Raw genomic sequence first — 24,281 nt, 5'->3', positions numbered from 1 at the left:
TGTGCTTTCTCTGCAGAACGTACGTGAACGGCACCGAGGTCGTGAATCCCGTGCAGCTTCACCATGGCGACAGGATCCTGTGGGGGAACAACCACTTTTTCAGGTGTGCGTTTGAACCTGGATCTGCGGCGTCGTATTTCTCACGCCGACATTTGTTACATGTGGTAACAAAGTGTTTCTCTTTCACTCTGCGACGCTTCCTCTTTGTCCGACTCGCTCTTTCCTCTGTGCGAATCAACACGCGAGCACAGGATCAACCTGCCCAGGCAAAGGGTGCAAAAGGGGGGCGAGGAAGAGGAGGATGCCGCGATGACAAAGCGTTCGAGCAGCGACTGTCTGGAGGTCGGCGAGCCGGACGCGTGCAGCGACGTGTCGAGCGAGAGGAGCTTCGGCTACGAGTTCGCCCAGGCCGAGGTCATGATGAAAGGCATGTGGAACAACGGTGAGTCAGAGTAACGGGGGGGCGAACGCTTTTTCAAAATGTTGCCTTCAAATCGTAACATTGTTGTCAATGGTCAGCCATTTGTTAGATGAGCTAATAAAAGATGTTTGTTTTTTCATTTTTTGAAAAATTCTTTTTTATTTTTTGACCTAAAAGGAGAAAAAATCTTGAAGCGTTTTGTTGATACCCTCACTTCAAGCTTGGCAGGTGTGCTGCTGGGAAATGGAGTGAATGCAGAGTTTGAATGTAAAAATATAAATAATGTGAAGAACAGCCAAAGTCAGACACAGTAATGTGCCCTCACTGTCTTACTGGAAGCCAAAGCAGTTCTGACAGGCTTTGATCTGTTAGTGGGGTCGATTTGGTTTGAGGTTTATCAGCGTTTGTGTGTCTGCAATGCTTCCAGCCACTGACTCTCACACTCACACCTACAGTGTCTCTAATAGAAAGCCAGAATAATCAGTGTCTTCTCAATTATCCTCCCCGTGTCCTCCTGCAGACCCGTTGCAGTCAGTGTTGCAGACCCTGGAGAAGCAGCACCAGGAGGAGAAGCGCTGTGCTCTGGAGCGCCAGAGGCAGATGTATGAACAGGAGCTGCAGCAGCTCCGCCAGCGAGTCACCCCCGAGAAACCATCGGGCGTCCCAGGCAGTGCTACTGCAGCCGTGTTGTCAGCCGGCTCGAACAAACGTGTGCGTCGCTGGAGCGAGGACAGGTGGCGCTGTTCTCTCTGTCGGATAGGTCCCCAAAGAAGAAATCCAGGAGCCTCTGCACAGCGTGGCTGACTGTCATCGTGTCTTTGTGTTACAGAGAGGCCATGATAACCCGCAGCCTGCGACGACTTAAAGAGCAGATCGTTCGGGCTAGGCTGTTGGCTCAGGAGGCCGGCTTCATTGCTGAGGAGCTCAACAAAAGGACAGAGTATCTGGTCACTCTGCAGATCCCGGCCGCCAACCTGGACGCCAACAGAAAGGTACAGCAGGGTGACGTCTGCTTTAAAACAAACGTGGTACCTGTTAAAGATAAAGGCTTCACAGTTCAGTCGCAGCAACATTTGATGAGGAAAAGTGTTGAAATGATGTTTCAGTCCTCATGGATTGAACTCGTAAAGCCGTAGCCGACTGTGAGGATGGAAATGCTGACAGGGGCACGTTTGTTAAAGCCATTTTTGGTTTTCCTGTCGCCGCAGCGCGATGCAGTGCTGAGCGAGCCGGCCATCCAGGTGCGGCGTAAAGGTAAAGGGAAGCAGATCTGGGCTCTGGAGAAGATGGAGAACAGGCTGGTGGACATGAGGGAGCTCTACCAGGAGTGGAAGGAGCTGGACGAAGACAATCCAGTGAGTGGAGACACGAACTAGAACGCCCACAAATAGGACGCAGCATGCATCAAACTGATGAAAGCCACGCAGCAGGAACGCTCATTAGTCAGAGCGTTTGTGGGAAAGCTGGGAACAAAAAAACATAACATGTGAGACTGAGAAATATAAATGTTTGTTTTGTTTTTGTTTTTTGAATTTGCTGACAACAGCAGACTACATGAAAGTTGTGATTGAGGTTAAAGTTGTAACTGCCACTAAGTGGAACGTCTCGTAAGGTAACAATAAGCTGAGTATTAGAGCCTGCGGCTCGCTCTGCTGTCAGTGTGACAGCGCAGGCCAGTGGTGCCCAACTCCAGCCCTCGAGGGCCGCAGTCCTGCAGGTTTTAGGTGTCCTTGATCCAACAGGCTGATTTAAAGGCTGAATGACCTCCTCAACATGTCCTGAAGTTCTCCAGAGGCCTGGGAATGAACTAATCAGGTGTGATTCAGGTGTGTTGACCCAGGGCGAGATCTAAAACCTGAAGGACACCTCAGGTGTTGGCTAAGCCTGGTGTAGGCAGCTTAAGGGAGCAAATCTTTCACTCAGTTTGTTGGAGTGAAATGAAACAGGAGCTCCCCCAGAAGAAGAACGGGGGTAAGAGCAGGTTGGTGTTTTGATCTGCAGTTCGTCCAGTCTGCATGTTGAGTGGTTTTCTCTCTCTGTGATTGGTGCACCTGTGTGCAGATGTTTGGGTGGATGAGGGATTATACGTTCTCACTAACTCTTGCTTCCTTTTTCGAGGTGATGCGCTCCTATTTCAAACGTGCCGACCCCTTTTTCGATGAGCAAGAGAATCACAGCCTGATCGGTGTGGCCAATGTCTTCCTGGCCTGTTTGTCCTACGACGTCAAACTGCAGTACGCGGTGCCCATCATCAACCAGAAGGGAGAGGTACGATTGTTTTGGCTTTACGCCGGCATCTTGCCGCCTCGTTTTCAGCCACAGCGGCCATGTTTTTCCCTCTGATGAACTGGAGAAGTGTGAACTTACCTGCACGGCACCAAACGGACAGTTAGCAGCTAGCTGATGGTGCTGAAATGCCCGTGTGTGTTTCAGGTGGCAGGTCGGCTTCACATCGAAGTGTGGCGTGGTACAGAGAGCTGTGAAGAGGAAGGTGGAGGCGGTCCTGACAAGCAGCTGAGCAGCACAGATGGAGATCCACATGAGCGCAGACTCCGCTGCGTGGTGAGAGGATTTCAGTTTCTTTAACAGGTCCAGCTCTGCAGAAACCCAGCGTGCCCCTCCGAAACGCTGCTAGTCATAATGCAGGACACGAAGTCTTAATCCTGCCTGTTGTAGGTCTCCACTTAAAGCGAGCGTTTCTGCCCCGTATGATGGAGCTGGATGCGCTCGTGTGAAGTGCGGCAGGTTTACTTAACTTTAGCTTGTCAAAGGAGCTTGCAAAGAAAAGCGTCTGGACTTCTTTAAGTTGCTTGAAGACGTTTCACCTTCATCCGAGAAGCTTCTTCAGTTCTAAGGTCAAATGGTGGAGAGTCCCAGATATAAACCTAGTGGGAGTTTCCCCCCACAGAGGGACAAAAGGACCCCTGATGATCCTCTAATCGCCTGAGCCAAGGTGTGTAACTGGGTGTGGGTCCCAATCAGCCAGCGTTTCGGGTGTGTTCATTGTGAAACCTGGCCCCACCTTATCATGTGATGTCCTGAGGTCAGATGGCCCAGGATGTGAGTGGGTGTTAAGGCGTCTGGGAAGGATCTCAAAACTGGATTATAGATGGCAGAGAGTTGGTGTCGTAAGCCCCGCCTCTGTTCAAAGATGGTCGCTCACAGTGGACATAGATGCTTCTTTCACTCCTCTTTCAAACCATCTGTCCTCTCTGTCCAAAATGTGAACATTGGCATCCTCGAAAGAGTGACCTTTGACCTTTAGATGCAGATGGACTGCTGAGTCTTGTCCTGTGGAGGTGGCTCTTCTGTGTTGTGCCATGCACTTGTGAAGTGGCTGTTTGGTCTCCAATGTAGAGGTCTGGGCATTCCTCGCTGCACTGTACAGCAAACACCACATTGTTAAGTCTGTGTTTTGGCGTTTTGTCTTTGTGATGAACCAGCTTGTGTCTGAGCGTGTTGCTGGGTCTGAAATACACCGGGATGCTTGGAGAAAACTCCTGAGTTTCTCTGATACATACATGGGGATGACAATGTTGTCTGTTTGACCTTAGAACTGAAGAAGCTTCTCGGATGAGAGGTGAAATGTCTTCAACTTAAAGAAGTCCAGACGCTTTTCTTTGCAAGCTCCTTTGACTACGATGACCTGGATGACTGAGAACCTTCACAGACTTAACTTTAGCTTAACTGCCTTCTGGTTGTGTTTTGTCGTTGTGGGAAAAAGTCCTTTTCCCTCTGAGGTGCATTTCTGCTCATCCTAGGTGAAAATCCTCCAGGCCACCGGGCTTCCTCGCCACCTGTCCAACTTTGTCTTCTGCCAGTATCGCTTCTGGGCGCAGGAGGAGCCGGTGTTCACCGCTCCAGAGGTGGCCTCTTCCAGCTCGGCGTCCGCCTCCAGAGACCCTCAGTGTACTGTAGTGTTTGACAGCACCAAGGTGGAGCGTTTCTGTGGTTAAGTAAAAGTTGTGATCAGCAGGTGAGTTGTCACTAACAGAAAACGTGCCTCGTGTCATCTTCAGGAATTATCTGTGCCGGTATCGGAAGATTTTGTGGAATTTCTGGCTGAGGGGGCGGTGGCAATCGAAGTGTACGGTCACAAACAGGCTAACCATCGCAGGAATCTGGCACTGTGGGACCTGGGAGTGATCCAAGCCAAGACCAGATCCCTCAGAGAGAGGTGCATCAGTACGAGCGCATCTGCAGCAAATAAACTTCAGTAATCTGAAAAGGGAGATTTGAGAAGCATGAACACAAGAAGACATCAAAATTGGAGCAGATGGTGGCATTTTATTGGAATATGTTTATACTTTATATGTAATATTTATTTTATATGAGCCAAATTAAGTGAGTTCAGATCCACCACCCTGAGCTCCCCCTGAGTAAGGTACCGTCCCTGCGCCGGCACCCACTGCTTCAATGCAGAGAGGAGTCCCACCCACAGGGATTCATAACGTATACGAAGGAGAAAAGTGTTTACAGAGGTCAGAACAGGAAGTCATCATCTCATTGACTGCAGGGAGAGCTTTTGCAACCACAGCTGTCGCCACCTGCTGGCCTTCAGATAGAATGCACCGATCTGGTGCAGCGTCAGCCTTTGAGCACCTTTCTTATGTTCTGTGCTTGTTGCTGTGCACTGATGGTGCGGTCTCTCACAGGTGGAGCGAGGTGACCCGGCAGCTTGAATTGTGGGTGAAGGTGATGGAGCTGAATGAGGCGGGAGAGTTCACAGCTGTAGAAGTTGTTCCTGCTAAAGACGTCCGGACAGGAGGAATCTTCCAGCTCAGACAGGTTGTGTGTCCGTGTGTGTGTGTGCGTGTGTGTGTGTGTGTGTGTGTGTGTGTGCGTGTGTGTGTGCGCGTGTGTGTGTGTGTGCGCGTGTGTGTGTGTGTCCGTGTGTGTGTGCGTGTGTGTGTGTGTGTGTGTGTGTGTGTGTGTGTGTGTGTGTGTGTGTGTGTGTGAGAGAGATTAGGTATGAAGAAAGGAGCCAGCCGTCTGTAATGGTTCTTTCCTGAACAGGGACAGTCTCGGCGAGTGCAGGTGGAAGTTTGTCCAGTGCCGGACTCGGGCACCATGCCACTCGTTGCAGCCTCCATCCTGTCTGTGTCTATTGGAGATGTAAAGGTCCGACAGGTGCGTCTCCCCAAAAACGATCCAAAACAGGTGAGGACGCCGTTCTTCAGACTGAGCACGGTTTCAGTTTTCAGCCTTTTAACTGTTAATGTGCATGAATTTACATTTTAGGTTACAGATGAAGAAATGGACAGCTATCAGGTAAGAGACGCCGTGCAGTCTGTGTGTGATGGCGAGGACACGGTCTCAGTCTGTCTCACGTGCGCGTGTGTGTGTGTGTGCGCGTGTGTGTGTGCAGGAGGTGGACCTGGAGAGGATGAGGGAACAGTGGCTGGTCACGCTGACGCAGAGACAGGAGTATTTGGACCAACAGCTGCAGAAGATCGTCTGTAAAGCAGGTACAGCTGGAAACACAAGGGCAGAAAGGGGACTCGCTGGCCACTTTATTAGGTATACCTTGCTCGTACTGGGTTAGACGGCGTTTCGCCTTCAAACATGTTGTATATTCAACAAAAGCTGGAAACGTTCCTCACAGACCTGAGTCCATGCTGACGTGATGACATCACACCGTTGCTCTTTGTGTCTGCTGCACATCCAACTCGAGCAAAGAGATCTGGTTACCATGGAGGTCACTGAGTATGGTGAACTCCGCTGTCGTGTTCCAGACGCCAGTTTCAGATTATCTGACGTTCGTGGCGTGAACCATTAACCCGTCGGAAGAATCTATCAGCAAATGGGCGCTGTGTGATGGTTACAGGGACGGGCGCAGCAGTAATGCTCGCCGTAGGATGTGGTGCGTGCCAACAGTCTGACACGCCTCTGAGCCGACCGTGTGGCTGTGTAGCACATCCAGGTTACATGTGATGTGCGTTCAGAGATGCTGCAGTTTTTACCCCTCAGCCATAAAAGGCTGATGGGGTAGTGCCGTCACCCAGCTGGGCGGGTGGCACGGACACCTTTGTGAGCGTGTCGAGAATGAGGAGAGGGTTAGGGTGAGGCGCATCTACTGAAAAAACTGGACGAATTTAAAGGTCAGAGTATGATTTCTGAAAGTCGTGTGAGAGCAGTAACTGAGGGATGGCACAGGTGGTCGCTGTCCATCACCCAGAGAGCTGCCACTGAACTCCAGGGATGGCTGTGTGAGGAAACACCCAGCACATCAGGAAAGTCTCGATTCCTCAGACCATGAGCCAATAAGCACGGCACATTCATTTGCAGGTCTCCTTCACCATGTTTGCATTTCTAAATATGTTCAGTTGGTGCAGTGTGTCAGCCCATTAGTTTGTTTGGGGTTTTTGCAATAATATGAAGGGTGTACCTAATATAACGACCAGTGAGGGAATCTATAAATAATGATAAAAATCTGTCTGAGCGGTGTTTCTACCACTAAGCGTTTGTGACGTTTTTCCTGCTGCTGCTTTCGTTTCCTGCGAACGCGCACAGACAAGTCGGAGGATGATGTTGAAAGGGAATCGCAGCTGTTGGAGTGCCGGCTGACCCTCACCGAAGAACGGAACGCCGTCATGGTCCCGTCCGCTGGCAGCGGCATTCCTGGAGCGCCAGTAGAGAGGTGGGCGGGTTTTATTGGGGTTCTTTACTTTTCTAAACAACAGAAGAAAATGAGCAAGAAAAGATTTCTGGTAAATGTGGAGCTGCTCCAAAAAGCTTTCCTGTATTTAGAAAGTGAATTTATCTTTAATGTGATGGAACATGCAGAAGCTCAGGCCACAGTGTCGTTTTATTTTACTACCTAACATTTCAAAGCTTCTAAATCAATGTTGAATTCATTCATTCTGTCTTTATTTTCTGTGCCCTTTGATCTTGAAGATGTCCGACTGTTTATTCTCTGTTTTAGTCTGAATTTCAGTTACTGAGTTAATGACAACAACCAATAGTTACTTGTAGCATGTTTGTAAGTGATCGAGCGTACTGTTAAAAACTGCACTGCTTTCACAAGAAGCCGTCGAATGATCCACGGTCCTCGCGGTGTCAAACACAGAGCGGTCGCCACCTTCACTCAGGAACAAACCTTAGCAGCTGGTCACTTTCTCCACAGGGTCCCTGTACCTGGGATGGAAACACACACTCCTGCCCTGTTTCTGGATCTCAGTGGTATGTTGTTGTTCTCCTGGTAAAAACCACGTGTGCTTGTAGCAGCGCTGAAGCTCCTCTCCGTGTGCGTTTTCCCTCCAGCCGACGATTTCCAGTCCAGTCTGTCGGCCCCGCTGGCCGGAGGACAGGACGCGCTGCTCAGTGGGGAAGATGAAGACGACTTCTTTGACCTCCATATTGTTAAACACTATGATCCAGAGGTGAGCAGGCTGTAAAATGACTTTTCCCTCAGGTTTCTTCTTCCTGCTTTAGAGAGAATTAAAACTACCAGATGCAGATGGAGGGAAATCTTGAGCCGGTCATTTCCTTGTGAATGCGTTCCAGGTGAAGGCCGAGGCGTCCTGGGACTCCACGGTCCACGAGTGCCCCCAGCTGAGTCGCGTGGCGCCCGCTGACCAGAGGGTGTACCTGACGGTGCGCACGGTGGTGCAGCTGAGCCATCCGGCCCACATGCAGCTGGTCCTCAGGAAACGCATCTGTGTCAGTGTTACTGGGAGACAGGTGTGTGTAGCTTAGATGGTGTGATGGGTGTGCTTCACAGCCCGCACCTGAGGAGATCAGCTGATGTGTTGTTGCGCTGCAGGGTTTTGCCCAGAGTCTGCTGAAGAGGATGTCTCAGCGGAGCTCCGTCAGCGGCTGTGGGATCACCTTTGAAGTGGTTTCTAACATCCCAGGAGTAAGTACCAGGATTCATGTTGGCGTCTGCATTAGTGTTCAGGAAGGAAGGAAAGGGGAATAGAATAATACTTTAATTGTCCCACAAGGGGAAATTTGGTTGTATCAGCAGCAAAACACACATATAAAGAACAGAAAACACAATTTTTACATATTTACATCATGGACAACAGTTACCAGAGCACAGTTGTTGGGATTAGTGTACAGATGTGCAGACAGCAGGAGACTGAAAGATGTTTAAATAGTGAAGAATATTTAGAATCATTAGAAAGGTGCAGATTGTGTGATTGTGCATTAAAATGTAGACATGTAACTTCCAATAAGTTAGTGTATATATAAGCTGAGTAAGTAATGTGCAGTTATAACAGTAGAAGCTGCTACAGCGCAGATGTGAACATCTATGATTGTTGGGAGCAGTTGTGATTGTGCAGTCTGACAGCTGCAGGGAGGAAGGCCCTGCAGAAACGCTCCTTCATGCATCGACGATGCAGCAGTCTGTCACTGCAGCAGCTCTGCAGCAACATTCACATGCATGGGGTGGGAGACTCTGTCCATCAGAGTCCTTCTGTCTCCCACCACCTGCACTGGGTCCAGGGTGCATCCCAGAACAGAGCTGGCCTTCCTGATCAGCTAAATGGCAGTGAGAACAAAAATGGTGAGCGTGTACATTTCTTGAATCTGGTGGTCATTTTAGAGTAAGAACATTTCGACGCACATATGGAGGAATGAATCCCGGCGTTCCAGAAGTAGACGGCACGTTCTCTGTGGAGAGAAAAGGCTTTCTCATGGACACTTTTCCAAATAAGCCGACACATGTTCACGCTTTTCCTAATTGTGCCATGATGAACTTAAACATTGCAACCTCTGGGTGAAGCTGCTCCTCCTGGGAAGGATCAATGCTCTGTTCATTTTTATCGCAGCAGAGTGATGCGCTTTAACGTTTTTGGGAGTGACCTTTGAACCCTTTCCAGATTGAGGAGCAGCCACAGTTGCTTCTCTGAGATCGTCTTTCCTCCTCAGTTAACACACCGGAAAGCTCCAGACCAGCAAAGTGACAAAAGACTAGCTTTTATAGAAGTGCTCACACCTGCTGATGATCAGTTAATCAGATGTATTGATTAGCAGCATCTACCTATGGAAGAGGTGAAGATGTACGTTTTACACACTGATACTAATATAGGATATGATACTAGGTTCAAATCTCTGACCTTGACCTCAGCTTCAGAGGTCATGTTTTCTGAAAGTCTTGTGATTGTGACAAATTCAGAAGAAGGCAACATCGGACGTTACCATGACGATTTTTGTAGACTCGAACAGAGCGTGGTGTTTGTGTAAACATCAACATGGCGTGATGCTACCACAGGAGTGCGACCAGATCAGCGTGTTTTTAATATAAAGGTGTTTGATCTGCTCACACACAGAACACAGTGTTATTTGGCTTTGAATAAATACTGCCTTATTTCCCACTACAGGACATCCACGGTCCAGAGGACAGGGAGATGCTGGCCCGGCTGGCCGCCAGCGCAGAGGACGAGCAGTCGGCCGCCAGCGAGGCAGCCATCGAGAAATACCTCCGCAGTGTCCTGGCTGTGGAGAACATCCTGACGCTGGACAGGCTCAGACAGGTGTGGAAATGTGGTTCACCTGAGATGTGAAGCAGATTTGAATATTAAAACATTAATACTGAGATTTATCACGAGCTCAACTAAAACCCAACATTTCCAGTTGATTCAATGAACACAAAGCAGTTTGTCTCCAGTGGAAACACTCAGAGACGCTGTGTCCACGAAGGAAACAATCAGCAGGTGTGTGTGTGTGTGTGTGTGTGTGTGTGTGTGTGTGCGCGTCTCTGCGTGTGTGTGTCTCTGTGTGTGCGTGCGTCTCTGCGTGTGTGTGTCTCTGTGTGTGCGTGCGTCTCTGCGTGTGTGTGTCTCTGTGTGTGTGTGTGTCTCTGCGTGTGTGTCTCTGCGTGTGTGTGTGTGTGTCTCTGTGTGTGTGTGTGTGTGTGTGTGTGTGTGTGTGTGTGTGTGCAGGAGGTGGCTGTGAGGGAGCAGCTGGCTGGCAGAGGAAGAGCTGCCAGACGGTGCCTGAGCTCGCCGGACATCGAGCGGGTGAGCAGGCTCACTTTACTTTGTTGCTGTTAAGTCTCTTTATTCTGCTGTTGGCAGCAGCGACTCACCTGGGGTTGGTTTATACTCTGGGTTTTCTTTCTTGATTGCCTTTGTCAACAACCAGTCTCATCATCAATCTGCCTCACTAACCTCTAACCACTTAACCTTTGACCCAGCTGTCAGACAGCAGCCTGGATCTTGGCTCCTCCCCTCTTAAGCTCAAAGACTTCAAGGTGAGACACTGAAGTCAGCTTCTCTTTGGTAACTGCTTGTACTGCTTAGGTAAATACAACCTCATTACACTCCAGTTGTTCCTGCTAATTAACTGCATGTTTGTGATGATACTAATTTGCATGTCTGGATTCATACAGAAGGTGAAACCTGATGGGTCTCCAAGGTGCTTTTACTAATACACTTACCTGAAGAGGATATCTTATTGTGCTTTGAATGACCACGAACCACCGACCTTCTGATTAGTGACTGACCTGCTCTGCCACCTGAGCCACAGCCACCCATAAGCAAGCGAATAACGCAGGAAACAGATTTGATCGTAAATGTGTGCACTGAGAGCGAGCTGTGCAGCAAGTGTGATTTTTTTTTATCGTGGTGGAAGCAAAAAAGTCCGAATCAATGCCGATGTTTATCAAACGAGAAGCGTCGTTTGGATCTTCTTTTGCTGCTGGTTCAGTCAGTGTTGGTCAGAGTGACGAAACCTGCAGCTCAGACTCTGAGTCGGCTCTCAGCACCGACGGCGTGTTCGCGTGCTCCGCTTACATCTTTTCCTGTTTACTTGCTGTTTTAGCTGTTTGGCAGTTAATGAAACAGTTTTGTGAGCTTTAATCGGAGATTCTGCCGTTTCTGCCAAAATACATTTATACTTAAATCGATTCAGGACTTAAACCCAGCCCTGTACAAGTAATCTGTGTAACCTCGCTGAATGATGTATGACTTAAACACTGTGGACAAATGGTAACAAAAATAAACTAAAAATGGTTGAAATTCCTAAAACTCGGTGTATCAATAGAAGATGTAGCTTAACGCAGTGAATGAATGGATGGAGCTGTGTTGCAGCTGTGTTTGGCAGCCATTGGATGTTGCTCCCACAAAGACTGAAGTGCTCTTCATCGTGTCTGCAGGCCTGGGACAGTCATCACGACCTCTCTGTGGCGCCGCCTCCTCCTTCCAGACGCACCCTTCCCAGCTCCTTGTCCCAGAATCTGAACGCAGAGACGGGTACAGCTATTTAAAAACACCCTCTGTGTGACCTTTGATGTCATCAGCTGTGCATCTGATGCTTTAGTCTGGGGCAAACTTTTTCTCTTTAAGAGTCTTATTCTCAAAAATGGTTTGGTTTGTTTGGTTTTTCTCTGCCCCCCTTCTCCATCTCCTCTTCCTTCTTCTGCAGAGCATTCAGGCTTCACTGCTTCTTCTCTCCCTTTAGTGAAGGCCGTACCCAGGCTACTGAAGTCGCTGCTTCCTGGTGGGAAAGAGGGCAGAGACCAGACAGCTGTCCATCAGCAGGTAGGCTCATTCGGTCTGTTTATTGTGCTCTGCATTAAAGCTTGTCTTCGACCTGCATCCTTATCAGGGATTTAAAGTTCGTATGCGTCGCTGCTACCTGAATCTGAACACGCCATCTCCTCATCAACAGTCTGAGTTCTTCTGTTGCCATAGAAACAGAGCTAATGTCTGTGGAAACAGAAATATGAGCCAGATGATGTAAGTGCACCTTTTGCCTCGTTGTTTTAAGATTACGAAGAAAAGCATGTTGTGAATAAAAGCTTTGGATGGTTTGCAGAGTGTTTAGTTTTGGCAAAACGGAGTAAATCCCGCCGACGTCCATATTAAAATGGCCAACATTACTACAGCCCGATAGAGACACAGCTGCCATCACCTTTCAGGTAGCTGCTAACATGTCTCCTGTTTAGGGAACGGTTAGGACAGCGACGATTATTATTATCATCCTGTAACCTCACAGGCTCACAAACCTAATTCAAAACACTGGACTTGATGCTTTTCGGAACATTGTGAAAGAAATTATGTGACAAATCTAATTAGTGAAATCCTCGTATTACTTACTATGGTGGCACTAATTACCAGCTGAGCGTGTGGTGTGCATTTCTGGACAGGCTAATCGGCCAGCTGGCACCAGCTGTTAGTGTAGTACTCCACTACCCGAGAGACGGCGGTTCATGAACCAACACGTGGCGCCATGATGGCCGCATCTTTTTTCAGCTGCTAATAAAATGGAGTGTAGTGGTTTACACACTCGTCTGCCATGTGAAGGCAGACGAGTGTGTAAACCACACGTCCTTCGGGCGATGTCAGGAAGAGCATCTGTCATAAGAAACGGGCAAATCAAAGCGATGCACTGTAGTGAACAAGGCAGCTGGTAATGAACGTGCTTCCGTTTTCAGCCAATAACTCTAAAGTACTCGAGTCTTGTGTCTGAGTCAGAACAAGACTGAATGGCTGAGCTGTCCCCACCGACTGATGTTCGTGAGCACGTCTGCTTCAGGCGCTTACTGTGCGTAGACCAGGGGTAATTACGAGCTGCTGAACTTTATCCTGACACGTTGCTCCTTCAACCTGCGCAGCATCTGCTCTTCTGCAATCATGCAGCTTTTTTCATAGCAGCCAAACACTCCAGCGTCTCATTTGGCTGATTGGCCCTTGAGCTGTGGAGAGTAGCTAATCAGGGGAATGTTGGAAAGGAAACCCAGCAGGCCTCGCTGTGCTTGTTGTTGAGAATATTGCTTTAATTAGCATCTTCCTGCCACAGATGTTTACAACGGTCAACACAAAACAAAAGCTTGGAGTGACGCAAATAATAGCGGGCTGCCAAAGGGTAATTTGGTCGATGATCACGGCCCGTACGAATGTGTTTGGGGCTCTACATGAATTGTAGAGCTGTCATTGGGTTTGAATACTGCTGTACTTTGTACTTTCGATACTTGCACATCTTTGGACCTTAGAAGTGACTGATGTTATAAAACCAACAAAACTAATTTATTAAGTCTGCATGAAAGTTTCATTAACTATGACTCACTCTTTTTTTCTAAAGATTTCTTTCATATAAAGAAATGAAGGAGTTTGTCCTGTTAGACAGCAGACATCCGTAGACCAGATCAGCGGTCCCCAAACCCCGGCCCAGTACTGGTCCGTGAGAGTCCAGGCTCGGCCGTGAAAGTTATGGTTTTCAGGGTTTTTATCGTTAACTCGGTTTCCCTGGGTGTTTCCCGTGTGTTATCAACAAATCTCCTTTTTGGTACCGGTACTGTTTTTTATTTTGATGTATTTATCTGCGACACTTTAAAGGCCGGTCTGTGAAAATATTGTCGGACATAAACAGACCAGCCTTTGAAGTGTCGCAGATAAATACAACAAAATAAAAACCAGTACCGGGCCGGGGTTTGGGGACCACTGGTCTAGATGATAAGTACTATTGGCTAAAATTGTGGTTGTCTGTGAGATTGATCAGCACTTCCAGCACCAACTACTGAAATGTTGAACTGCTGCGAGTAGAACGTTTGAGTCATCGTTTGTTAAATCAGGAAGTTTACGCTCTCCGGATGAAACGATCGTCTCAGAGGGAGCGCGGGAATTATTCGGTCTGTGTTACGGCTGTACGATCACACTCGGACCTGTTGGAGGTTTACTGAAGGTGCTGTAAATACACACGTTGTTGTTGCTGATGCTTAAATGCAGAGGTTTTAATGCTACATTTGGAACATTGATCTACCACACATCACATCAATACCTGAAAGATGACAACAGCAACAACAAAAGAAAAGTAAAATACACAAGTGTCAGTTTGCACTGTGCAGCCACGTGGCTAAAAACCTGAAACTAAAAGGATTTATGTGCATCTGGCAGCCTGGCTCTAAACGCTCAGGGTGACGACTGGATGAAGAGTTCCAGGACACAACTTTGACTCGCAGCTTTCAGCAGTTAGTCGACGCACATTATGCTGTGTTAAATGAAGCACAATTCCAAGTAAACTGTGTGCTGCAAACCATAGGACATCACGTTTCTTTGATTCGGTTAAATACACACCTTCCAGCATTTTCCTGAAACGGATGATATGCAGTGAAGCCAGCCCACCGTCGGCAAAGGTGCCAAAGCTGGTGCGCATTTATTTCCAAAGAGGAGTGTGCGCTCACATGGCTGAACTGTGACTTTAGCCTCCTGGTGATTAGCTCCTCTCACTGATGCTGCACAGCAGCCAGCAACAACCTCAACCTCAACTAAACGTTTACTCCTCAGCACCTCCTGGGCTTGCCGTGCTTCAGATGAACGGCTGTCGAGAACACGGACACGTGGAGATTGCGGTTAACACAGACGGGTGCTTGTTGTGCTTTGATTTCAATAACCAGTAAAGCAGAGGCAGCATTTGTTGTGCACCTGATGTGTTGTGTTGACCTGCAGGTTTATTTTCCCGAGCACGCGAGGGGTAGGATAGACCTGTTTGACCTACTTTCTGACGTCAGACCTGCGGACCACGTAGGTCGTCGTTCTGCTCTCAAAGCTCCTTGTGTCCTAAATCGAGCAGCTTCCTTTCTGCATGAACTCAGTCGTCATGATTAAAATCCTGTCTGCTAAGCACACGCATCTTTTAAAGATCAAGATGGGTTTTTGTTTTCTTCGTGCTTAATCAGTTGACGGATGACGAGTTTTGAATCCTGAGCAGGGATCAATGATGATGGGTGCAATTATAATTAAGGTGCAATTATACTGATTGTTTGACTAGTTTGTCATGATTACGAGTCTAATGAACCAATGTTTTTATTACACTGTCTGCATCTCGTGTCAACATCTCGAAACGCTGTTATCGAAATAAATATCTGATTCCTTTCGTCACGTGAACATATGAATCTGATTGCACATCTTTCATAATTATGAAGAATCATCTGCAGCTGCAGCAGACGGTCAGCTGGCCTAATGTTAGTACCAGAGAGGGCGTAGCAGGTCGGTGTTCAGCCTCATTGTTACCATCACAGGTTCAGTTTTCTCTCTGCTTGTTTCTGTCCTTCTGTCTCTCTGATGCTCCCACAGCAGCTAATCACCACATCATGCAGTGTGGCATGAACAGACTTCTGTTAATCTTCAGGTTTGAAGCGGACAGAGCTGATTGGCCCCTGATTGCATCTTGAAATCAGCTTGAAAAGCCTTCAGTGCTAATTAGCAGCTTTGAGATGTTTTATCTGAAGTCACATTAACTTTGCTTTTTTAATTCCGACCCCGTCGCAGAGTCTGCCGCGCATCGTGGTGCAGTCGGCCAGCGTTGAAGAGGACATGAGCAAACAGCGGCAGGCGGTGAGTCCTCCAGCCCCGCCCGCATGGTGTTAACACATTGTGTAGATCTGTTCTTCCAAACATAGAAACTGATCGGAGTGGAGTGTATTCAGTAATGCCGTCTGTGTCAACCGAAACTCGCCCATCGTTCGTCATCGGCTGTAAATGCCGTGGTACAAAAACGTTGGATGAAGTTATAAAAAGCCTGCACGGCTTCTGGCAGCGCTGTTTGTCTTTTTAGATTCTTCACTTTAATATTTTTAGACGTTTGTGTTACTTTGAAAACACGACAAGTTCACCTGACCATCCTGTGCACGATAACAGGACTGTGATTATATGGAATACATTCATGTTTAATACCAGCAACATCTGCTGGTCATTGTTATTCAAACATTTCTGCTGCTCCAAGTATCCAACTGAACCTGGCTCCAAGTACAAAGACTGTAGAATGACAATGATGTAGCTTCCATGTTTAAAAACTGAGGGCAGGTTGGCCTTGTGATTGACAGGTAGGTTTTTCAGTCAGATCCTCAGAAATGGTGAAAAACATTCATCTTGAGGCTGGACTAACCAGGAGCTGGCACTAGGGTGGTTATGATCAGAAATTGGAAATGAATTTGTGGCAATTCCATTTTTGGAAACTGGCAAAAAGACGCTCTTTGGCTAAAACCACGTTTCTATGGTTTGCCCCCAGGTCCCCATTGATGAAACAGAAATCCCCAGATCTGTGCCTCTTCCACCTCCAATCATCCCAGAAACTGAAGACTCCACCACCAGTCCAGTGAGCGAGGCTTCCAGTGGATATATGTCAACAAGCATATCTACAGTAACGCTGTCAGAAGTCTACACGCTGAGCTGGGACTTGCCTTCGTCATATGGTAGCAGGGATGGCTTTGAAACTGTGCTCGATGAGCACGAGGAGGAAAATGTTGTGACACAGAAGTTCTCTCCTTTCTCTGACACCACACAATCGGACACTCTTATTTTAGACCAATCAGGGCCTCAGGAATTACTGAGTTTGAGACAGAAAGCAGATGCAGAGAGTATGGAGCAGGAGCCATCTGAACCAGATGTTATGCCGAGTCAACAAGAACCAAATCGGTTGCTATCAGACCAGTTAAAGGAGGCCGAAAAATCTGATCCAGCTGCAGAAGCAGAATTGCCAGACCAGACCGAACAAAAACAGGACCGTGGATCAGAGCAACGAGATCATTCAGAGGTGGCACAAAACAATGGGACCAAGCAGACAGAAGTGCGCCATGTAGACCACAGTGAACCAAAGACTCCTTCAAGAGAAGATCTCGAGGTGGCTGCCACAAACAAAGTAGAATGTGAACTGGCGTTTTCTAATGAGACACAACGATCTGCTCAAGAAGGAGCGAGGCGTTTGGAATCAACCGTCCTGCAACCCCAGCAGCGCACACAAGATCAGACGGCTTCAGACTTTATTCAAGATCCTTCTCCAAGCCTGATCCAAGCCTCAAGTCCTGATCCAGGACCGCCTGTAGACCTGGCTGCTCAAGCTTCATCCAAGCAACAGTCAACTTCTGATGTTCCAGAAACAAATGGTGCCTCCTTCCTACCCTCATCCTCAGCCACCAGTGAGGTTCAGCAGCCAGCAGCTTCTGTCAAACCTGCCAAAGGCCCCATTTCTTCTCCCAAATCAGGTCCCTCAGTAGCTAACCCCTTCAAGATCCAGAAAGTGAAGTCTTCAGACCTCAAGTCATTTCTGCAGATTCTGAGTGAGGAGGAGCATGATACCCCCACACTGGTGAACCAACCCTCAAGTTGTGGGACAGGACCCAACCTTTCAGTGCCGAAGGAAAGTCTGGAAATCATCTCTGACACAGAGGATGGAGATACAGCTGCTTCTGCTGTTCTTCCCGAGTGGTTGAAAGAGGGCGAGTTTGTGAGTGTGGGGGCTAATAAGAGTGGTACGGTGCGATATTTGGGACCCACAGATTTTGCAGAGGGGACTTGGGTTGGAGTGGAACTTGAAGTACCAGCAGGTAGGTTTAGATTAGACCCAACACCAAATCTGATCGTTCTCATTCTTCATGAACATGTATGCACTGCCAATTAAAGCCTCATTATTGCTTTTTTAAATTTTTACGATTCATGTATTTTCCTCTTTCTTTCAGGAAAGAACGATGGGTCAGTGGCTGGTAAGCACTACTTCCACTGCAACCCTGGTTACGGCGTGTTGGTAAGACCTGACAGAGTAACCCGTGGCGATCCCAAACGCCATCGCCAGCAGCAACAAAAACGCCGTAGTGCCCATCTGTCGGGGTCCAGCCCAAACCTGGCAGCCCTTACAGCTCTGGCCAAAGGCGAAGGTGGAACCGGATCAACCGGTCGCGGCAGGGGGGAGAACCGCAAGTCGTGGAACACTTAAATGGCTCATTGCTGGGCATCCCCAGCACATCACTGCCCATATGGGACAAAAGCTTAAGCCTACTGGCACAGTGGTGTCTGGCGTACTTTAGACCGATTTACTGGAGGTTTGACAGTAAGTTTGGATGAGTCACTCCACGCTCTCGTGTCTGGAGGATGATTTTTGGCTTTTCCTGTTACAGGACTCCATTCCTGTGTGACGTACTTGGCAGACATTGGATGTTTTATCTGAAAATGTGAATGCTTTTAGATAATTACACGCTAACCTTTTATAAATGTATTTATTCAAAAGACATTACATTGTAATCAAAGCACTGCGACCTGTATATGTCGTGTAAGGAAGCGAGGGTACACATGAAGTACGCTACAGACGGATTCACAGGAGGCACAGTCTCCTTTTTACTGTGCATACCAAAAATGCCCCCCCCCCCCCCCCCCCCCAAAAAAAAAAGGCTAGCCGATATCTTTCTCGTGCAGTTCCAAAGATAAACAAATATGAGTGCAGACATCCAGATGTGTGTTTTGTAATGTATGACTATATGGTGTGCTATTAGTCTTGTGCCTTGAAATGCTTTGAATAAAGCCTTTGGAAAAATGCCTTGGACACGTCCCACCGCACTGTGTAGGAATAAAGGGGATTATTCTGATGTGATTCTGCTGGTTAAAATCATTGCACTCGTCAAAAATGCTACTGCTGGAATTTTGCAACAGTTATAAATCTATATTTTCCTCTTCCTGTCAAGCAAATGCAGGAATCTGCATTAGTTTCACGTGAGGGTGTTTGAGAACGTTACTTGTGACTTTCCCTGTATGTGCTGCAGTCTGATGTTTGGTGAGGATTGTGTTGGTTTTAATGTTGTGTTAGTTTTTGTGCAGAAATGTGTTTTATACATTTGCATTTAAAATGATCAAGCTTGAATGTTTGTTTAAAGATCAACTTTTTATAAGTGATAATAAATCAATTTAATTCGTGTGTGTGTGTGTGTGTGTGTGTGTGTGTGTGTGTGTGTGTGTGTGTGTGTGTGTGTGTGTGTGTGTGTGTGTGTGTGTGTGTGTGTGTGTGTGTGTGTGTGTGTGTGTGTGTGTGTGTGTGTGTGTGTGTGTGTGTGTGTGTGTGTGTGTGTTACAGCTTTATTCTCTGGTACATTATGTACTCATTTTTTGAGATTAGAAAATCTTTTACGACGATGTCCTGGTAAAAGAGATTACATAATCACTGCATCATCTCTATTGGGTTTTATTAGGATTTTTTTTTTTTTATCATTTTATTTTTTTAAGCTAACTTTAGAGAAGGAAAAATAAAGTTTGAGCATCTTTCAGCACCATCTTTATCTTTTTTTCAAGAGAACAAAAAGAGTGCCTCTGCAAAACCTTTGGTCTAGCTTAGCTCCTCCGTTTCATGCTATTCATACTTTTTCTTTCTTTAACCACCGGGTGATTTCTCCCAGACCACTCCACGACCTCATCCACCGGTCCTCTGTCCTCCTTCTGTCCACACAGACTGTAAGTCTGAGGTGAGAAGCGCTGATATTTGGAAAGCAGTGACCAGCTGTTCCTGCACAGATGTTGTAATCACATCTGTTTTCATTTGTGGACATGATGTCTCAGTGAAATTCATGGTTGCTGGTTTCCAAATGTCTTTTCCTTCCTTCCTGAACACTAACATGATGTCCTGGTACTTCCTCCTGGGATGTTAGAAACTACTTCAAAGGCGATCCCACATCCGCTGACGGAGCTCCGCTCAGATGTTCTCTTCAGCAGGTTCTGGGCCAAACCCTGCAGCGCAACAACACATCAGCTCCTAACGCTTGAATGACATTTGGTAACTTCTCTTAAATTCCGACTGAAGCAACGACATGGCAGGATACTGCTGACTGACAAAAAATCTGCTAGTAAACATCAGAGGGTTACCCTGGAAACAGGAGCCTGGGATGTTGTAGTATAGGCCTCTGCAATATGAAGCAGGACTTTTAGCTTCTCGGTAACTTCTAGAAACCTTCAGTTTGACCCTGGGTTTATTTTATACTAATTATATTTTTCTGTGAGCAAATATAAGCATTTATGTTTCTATGTGATTCTTTAATATGACAAGTACACTGGAGACAGAAATTTGCACCTAGACTGAGCCTTTGTTTGAGTGCTTTGAAACATCAGCGCTGTAGCATGAATGCACAGTGAAAAACCTCCAAAAGGACCTGTGCAAGAACTGGGAGAGTGCACAACATGTTCTGGTATCAGTGGAATTACAGAAAATAGTCCCAAAAATGATCACCTCCATCCTAAATAAGCTAACAAAACCACACCAGCCATTCTGATGTTTAAAGAAAAACAAAAACCTACCATTTCCTTTTCTTTTAAATGAATATATATACTTTGATTTCTAAATGAAAATGTGTTGGTTCTTGTATATAATACAATATGCAGTGTTTCTTACAAATAAATACTGTTAAATGAATAAATCCTCACTATCATTTTTTTAGGAAAACAATATGGTCATTGTTCTATGAATGTAAAAATGCTCATGAATATATAAACGTCTTCCAAGGTCGTTTTCAACAGTTATTTCTGATTGTTAGCCCCCCCATTAAAAAAATCCCAGAAACGCCCCTGGGCAGAGCTCAGTGGCAGCCTGCATTGTGGGATGTATGGGACCACGCTTGGTATCCGGTTGTTCAGTGATGACGCGACGAATCCTACTTCCGGGTCTAAAGTAGTCTGCGTTTAATCAGAATCAGAATACTTTATTGATCCCTGGGGGAAATTATTTGGCCTTTGTGTTGTTAACATGTTTAATGTTTTGTATTTTCTTCTATTTAATCTCAAAAAGCTCCTAAAACAGTCAGTGATCCCTGTTGACCTCCCTCGGCTTTTATTACCGCTAATCATTTATTTAAGCTCAGTTTTTAAAACCTTAGGATGTAACTACAGCCCAGCCCATGCAGCAGTATATGACTAACCTCGTATTGTGGATGGATTATCTCAGTTGTTCTCCTGGCTGAAGTTTGGTCCTTTTACAGCATCCTGCCATGCGATTACATTTGTTCCTGACCACCGAGAACACTCACGTTAACTTTTATCGAGTGGAAAAAAAGTTATCTTGTTTATATTATGCTAACATAGCTGTGTCGCTAGCGGTCACGTAGCACATCATTATATACCAGCTAGCCCATCTTCAGTAACCCTACAAACGTCACTGCTGTTTAGTTTTCTGTCTTCATTTATGTTGGAAGTGATAACAGAGCTGTACGTTTTAATTTGTTTCCAAAACCCCGCAGTCAGGACATGCTATATTGTATTTAGATAGAAGCTAGCGAGCTAACTCCCTGCTAACTTCTAACTCCGTTAAATGTCATAAATTCCGTTTTCATGGATGCCTGGATGTTAAACTCAATTGTTACACCTGGTAGAGCAGAACGCTGATCATTTTATTAAAGATGAAAGACTTTAGACAGTTTTCAACTCTCAGTAATGCCACAGTGATCGTTTGATATATGGACCTGCAGCGGAGTTTAGACCCAGACACGGCTAGTGACGTCAGACTGAACAACCGGATTTGGGGAAATCGACGGCGCATTTGAAGCACACTTCGAATTGGAACAGCCGTCGTCGCGTGGCGGTGACGTAATCGCACTTAAAATGCGTACTTCAAGCGTGCAGACCCTGAATTGGGGCACAGCCAACGTTTGCAGTCTGTTGTGTTGCGTTCAAGGGACGCCATGTTCAAAAGTAATAGCGTATTTGGCGCGAATGTGGGGAAAGGTTGTGTGAATGTGAGATGGGTTATTTTGGTATGTTGTTCTGCTTTAGCCGCGAGTGTTTTGTTTAAGTTGTATGTAAAGTCATTTTGAATTAGTTTGTATTTATTTTGCTTTTGAGAGAAACTTTTTGTAACTTTATTTTTGTTTGTGAACTCTGTTATTTTATGGAAAGAATGCATTTCTATTGTGTATATGTTGCAGAAATAAATGAGCTCCGGCCTGAGCAAGACGCTAACTAGGGTGTCCTCTCTATTAATCCACAGTTTGCTCATATCTGGCTACGCAGTGCTCTCTAGCCTGTGTGCCGCTTGCTGCCGGTCCAGATTCCCCTAGGTCTGGTGCCGGTAACAGAAGCATATAGAAATACTAATGTTTCTATACTTGTATAAATAAATTACAGTGATTGTAAAATAAAACGCACCCTGAAGTTACCCGGATAAGCTTAAAGTCTATCTTCATAGTGTAGAGGCCAATGAAACAGGATTTATGACTTACCCAGATAACTTCAGGGTTGATCCTGGGTTTTCTGTACCACGAAGGTGGTTTACTTCTTACAAGCGTCACGCTAACTTATGCTGTGAAGCCAACTCACGCCAGTGCAGATCAAGTTCCACATTAGACATCAATGTATGAAATCGCTGCCTGATGACCAATTTAAGTCTGCCGAAAATATCCTCACCATCCTGGAAGATCCCTTGAAGCTCTGCAAGGAGAAGTTAAGGGTCTAAAAAGTCATTGGCTGCATCCCAATAGTCTTTTTTCCTTAGGAAGGTTCCTAACTGAAAGAAATGGTAAATGGCCTGCATTTGTATAGCGCTTTGCTAGTCCATAGGACCCCAAAGCGCTTTACACTACATTCAGTCATTCACCCATCCACACACACACTGGCGATAGCAAGCTACATTGTAGCCACAGCTGCCCTGTGGCGCACTGACAGAGGCGAGGCTGCTGGACACAGGTGCCACCGGGCCCTCTGACCACCACCAGTAGGCAACACGGGGTTAGTATCTTGCCCAAGGATATTTGGCATGCAGCCAGGAGGCAGCCTGGGATCGAACCACCGACCTTCTGATTAGTGGCTGACCTGCTCTGCCACCTGAGCTACAGCCACCCCATGACCTGGAAGTGTCTCCATGGCGGTCGTAGTAAGAGCTATTCCAGGTCTGTTATACTAACTGATAAAAGGGTGATTAAGGTTCAGTGTAATCAGTTTGCATTAGTAATGTCCTTTGCTGTGTTGCAGTCATTAAGGTTATGATAAAAAAAACATTTTCCTGAGAACATAGCTGAGGACTACGGCCTCAGACTTGGAGGTTCACCAAACTCTTTTTTTAACTACCTCAGCAACCTTAGCGCCAGTGACGGCCGAGTCATCTCCCTCATCCCAAGACTCTGCTTACTCTATGAAAGGTGTGTCAGTGGGATTGAGGCATTGGTCAAAGTTTGCCTTCTTCTGTCCCAGTTGAGGTCCGCGATACTCCGTCCCTACACTGTAAGGTACAGTCAAAACTTTGCATCAGTCAGTTTGTCAGAGCTGGTTTGAGGCTTACCGAAAGTCATGTTCAATACTTGCACCAACAACTCTGAGCTGATGTTCAGCGAATAAGAACAAATGAGTCAAGACCCATTCCCTGACCCAGACGTGCACAGAGGTGACCGTCTTGTCCATCACAGCGAGCCACAATGGAGGAATGCTTTTATTGTTCACCATATGGACTTACATGGAAATACAATTTTAACCTCCTAGGACCTGGCGTCCACATATGGGGACATCACATTTTGGGTTGTCTAGACCACAATACTAAATTTTGCTCTTTCAAATGAGCCATATTGCTTAAAGGGGCTCAGCTGTTGTTTCTCATTTTGTTTTCGTACTCAGGAAAAATGCTGCAGTGTTCAGACACCAAATAAAGAGTTCTGCATATCATTATTCAATTGTGACTTTACAGTGTTCTATCAACAGTATAAAGCCCAAATAGTAAAGAGAAATCAAAATGCATGCCATGAAAGAGTTCAGGTCTTCAGAGGTTAAAATCCATAATTTCAAGTTTATTCACAACATTTGCGTTAAATAAGGTTTTATTGTTTGGAATATATACTTAAGCTTGGACTCACCAAACCTTTATGTGACCTGTCATATATGAAAACAATCTAAATTTTCCTCAGGAGTCAGTGTGCCATATGATGCATTAGCAATAAATTTATTAATGCTCTATAATAACAGTTACACACTATATAGAACAACTTTATAAAGTTATATTTGTTCGCAGATGTTGGCAGCTATGAGCGAATACTTATCAGCTATTTTGAAACAAAAAAAGACTTTTTATCCATAACAGCAAATGAACTGTACAACAGAAAATACAAATGCTATTTATGGTCTCCTCACAACAATGATAAGAAAAATAAACTAAGCCATTATGGCATGTTTGTTAATACAGAGAC

The 24,281-nt window shown here is 46.3% G+C and overlaps 1 protein-coding gene across 8 annotated transcripts in view; it reads left to right on the top strand.

Moving 5' to 3' along the window:
* LOC113007118 (kinesin-like protein KIF13B) overlaps positions 1-19,400 on the top strand; it is a 31,248-nt gene extending 11,848 nt beyond the window's left edge. For 2 of the 8 annotated variants that reach the window (XM_080289787.1, XM_080289786.1), the window contains exons 17-43: positions 17-103; positions 252-442; positions 942-1,155; positions 1,251-1,413; positions 1,630-1,776; positions 2,540-2,689; positions 2,855-2,983; positions 4,183-4,356; positions 4,441-4,598; positions 5,077-5,209; positions 5,438-5,581; positions 5,663-5,692; positions 5,790-5,889; positions 6,935-7,061; positions 7,452-7,603; positions 7,685-7,803; positions 7,928-8,104; positions 8,187-8,279; positions 9,751-9,903; positions 10,312-10,389; positions 10,566-10,622; positions 11,526-11,622; positions 11,795-11,910; positions 14,818-14,892; positions 15,640-15,705; positions 16,379-17,693; positions 17,826-19,400. In XM_080289787.1, coding sequence (XP_080145913.1) covers positions 17-103; positions 252-442; positions 942-1,155; positions 1,251-1,413; positions 1,630-1,776; positions 2,540-2,689; positions 2,855-2,983; positions 4,183-4,356; positions 4,441-4,598; positions 5,077-5,209; positions 5,438-5,581; positions 5,663-5,692; positions 5,790-5,889; positions 6,935-7,061; positions 7,452-7,603; positions 7,685-7,803; positions 7,928-8,104; positions 8,187-8,279; positions 9,751-9,903; positions 10,312-10,389; positions 10,566-10,622; positions 11,526-11,622; positions 11,795-11,910; positions 14,818-14,892; positions 15,640-15,705; positions 16,379-17,693; positions 17,826-18,079 — 4,699 coding nt within the window. In that variant the 3' untranslated portion in view covers positions 18,080-19,400. The remainder of the gene's footprint in view (positions 1-16; positions 104-251; positions 443-941; positions 1,156-1,250; positions 1,414-1,629; positions 1,777-2,539; positions 2,690-2,854; positions 2,984-4,182; positions 4,357-4,440; positions 4,599-5,076; positions 5,210-5,437; positions 5,582-5,662; positions 5,693-5,789; positions 5,890-6,934; positions 7,062-7,451; positions 7,604-7,684; positions 7,804-7,927; positions 8,105-8,186; positions 8,280-9,750; positions 9,904-10,311; positions 10,390-10,565; positions 10,623-11,525; positions 11,623-11,794; positions 11,911-14,817; positions 14,893-15,639; positions 15,706-16,378; positions 17,694-17,825) is intronic. The other 6 variants (XM_080289792.1, XM_080289788.1, XM_080289791.1 and 3 more) reach the window with 6 other exon arrangements.
* Positions 19,401-24,281: the final 4,881 nt, after the last annotated feature.

This window comes from Astatotilapia calliptera, chromosome 15 (genome assembly GCF_964374335.1).
Source record: "Astatotilapia calliptera chromosome 15, fAstCal68.1, whole genome shotgun sequence".
NCBI lineage: Eukaryota > Metazoa > Chordata > Actinopteri > Cichliformes > Cichlidae > Astatotilapia > Astatotilapia calliptera.
Note: the sequence above shows the minus strand (reverse complement) of the source record. Positions and strands in the feature narration are given on the sequence as shown.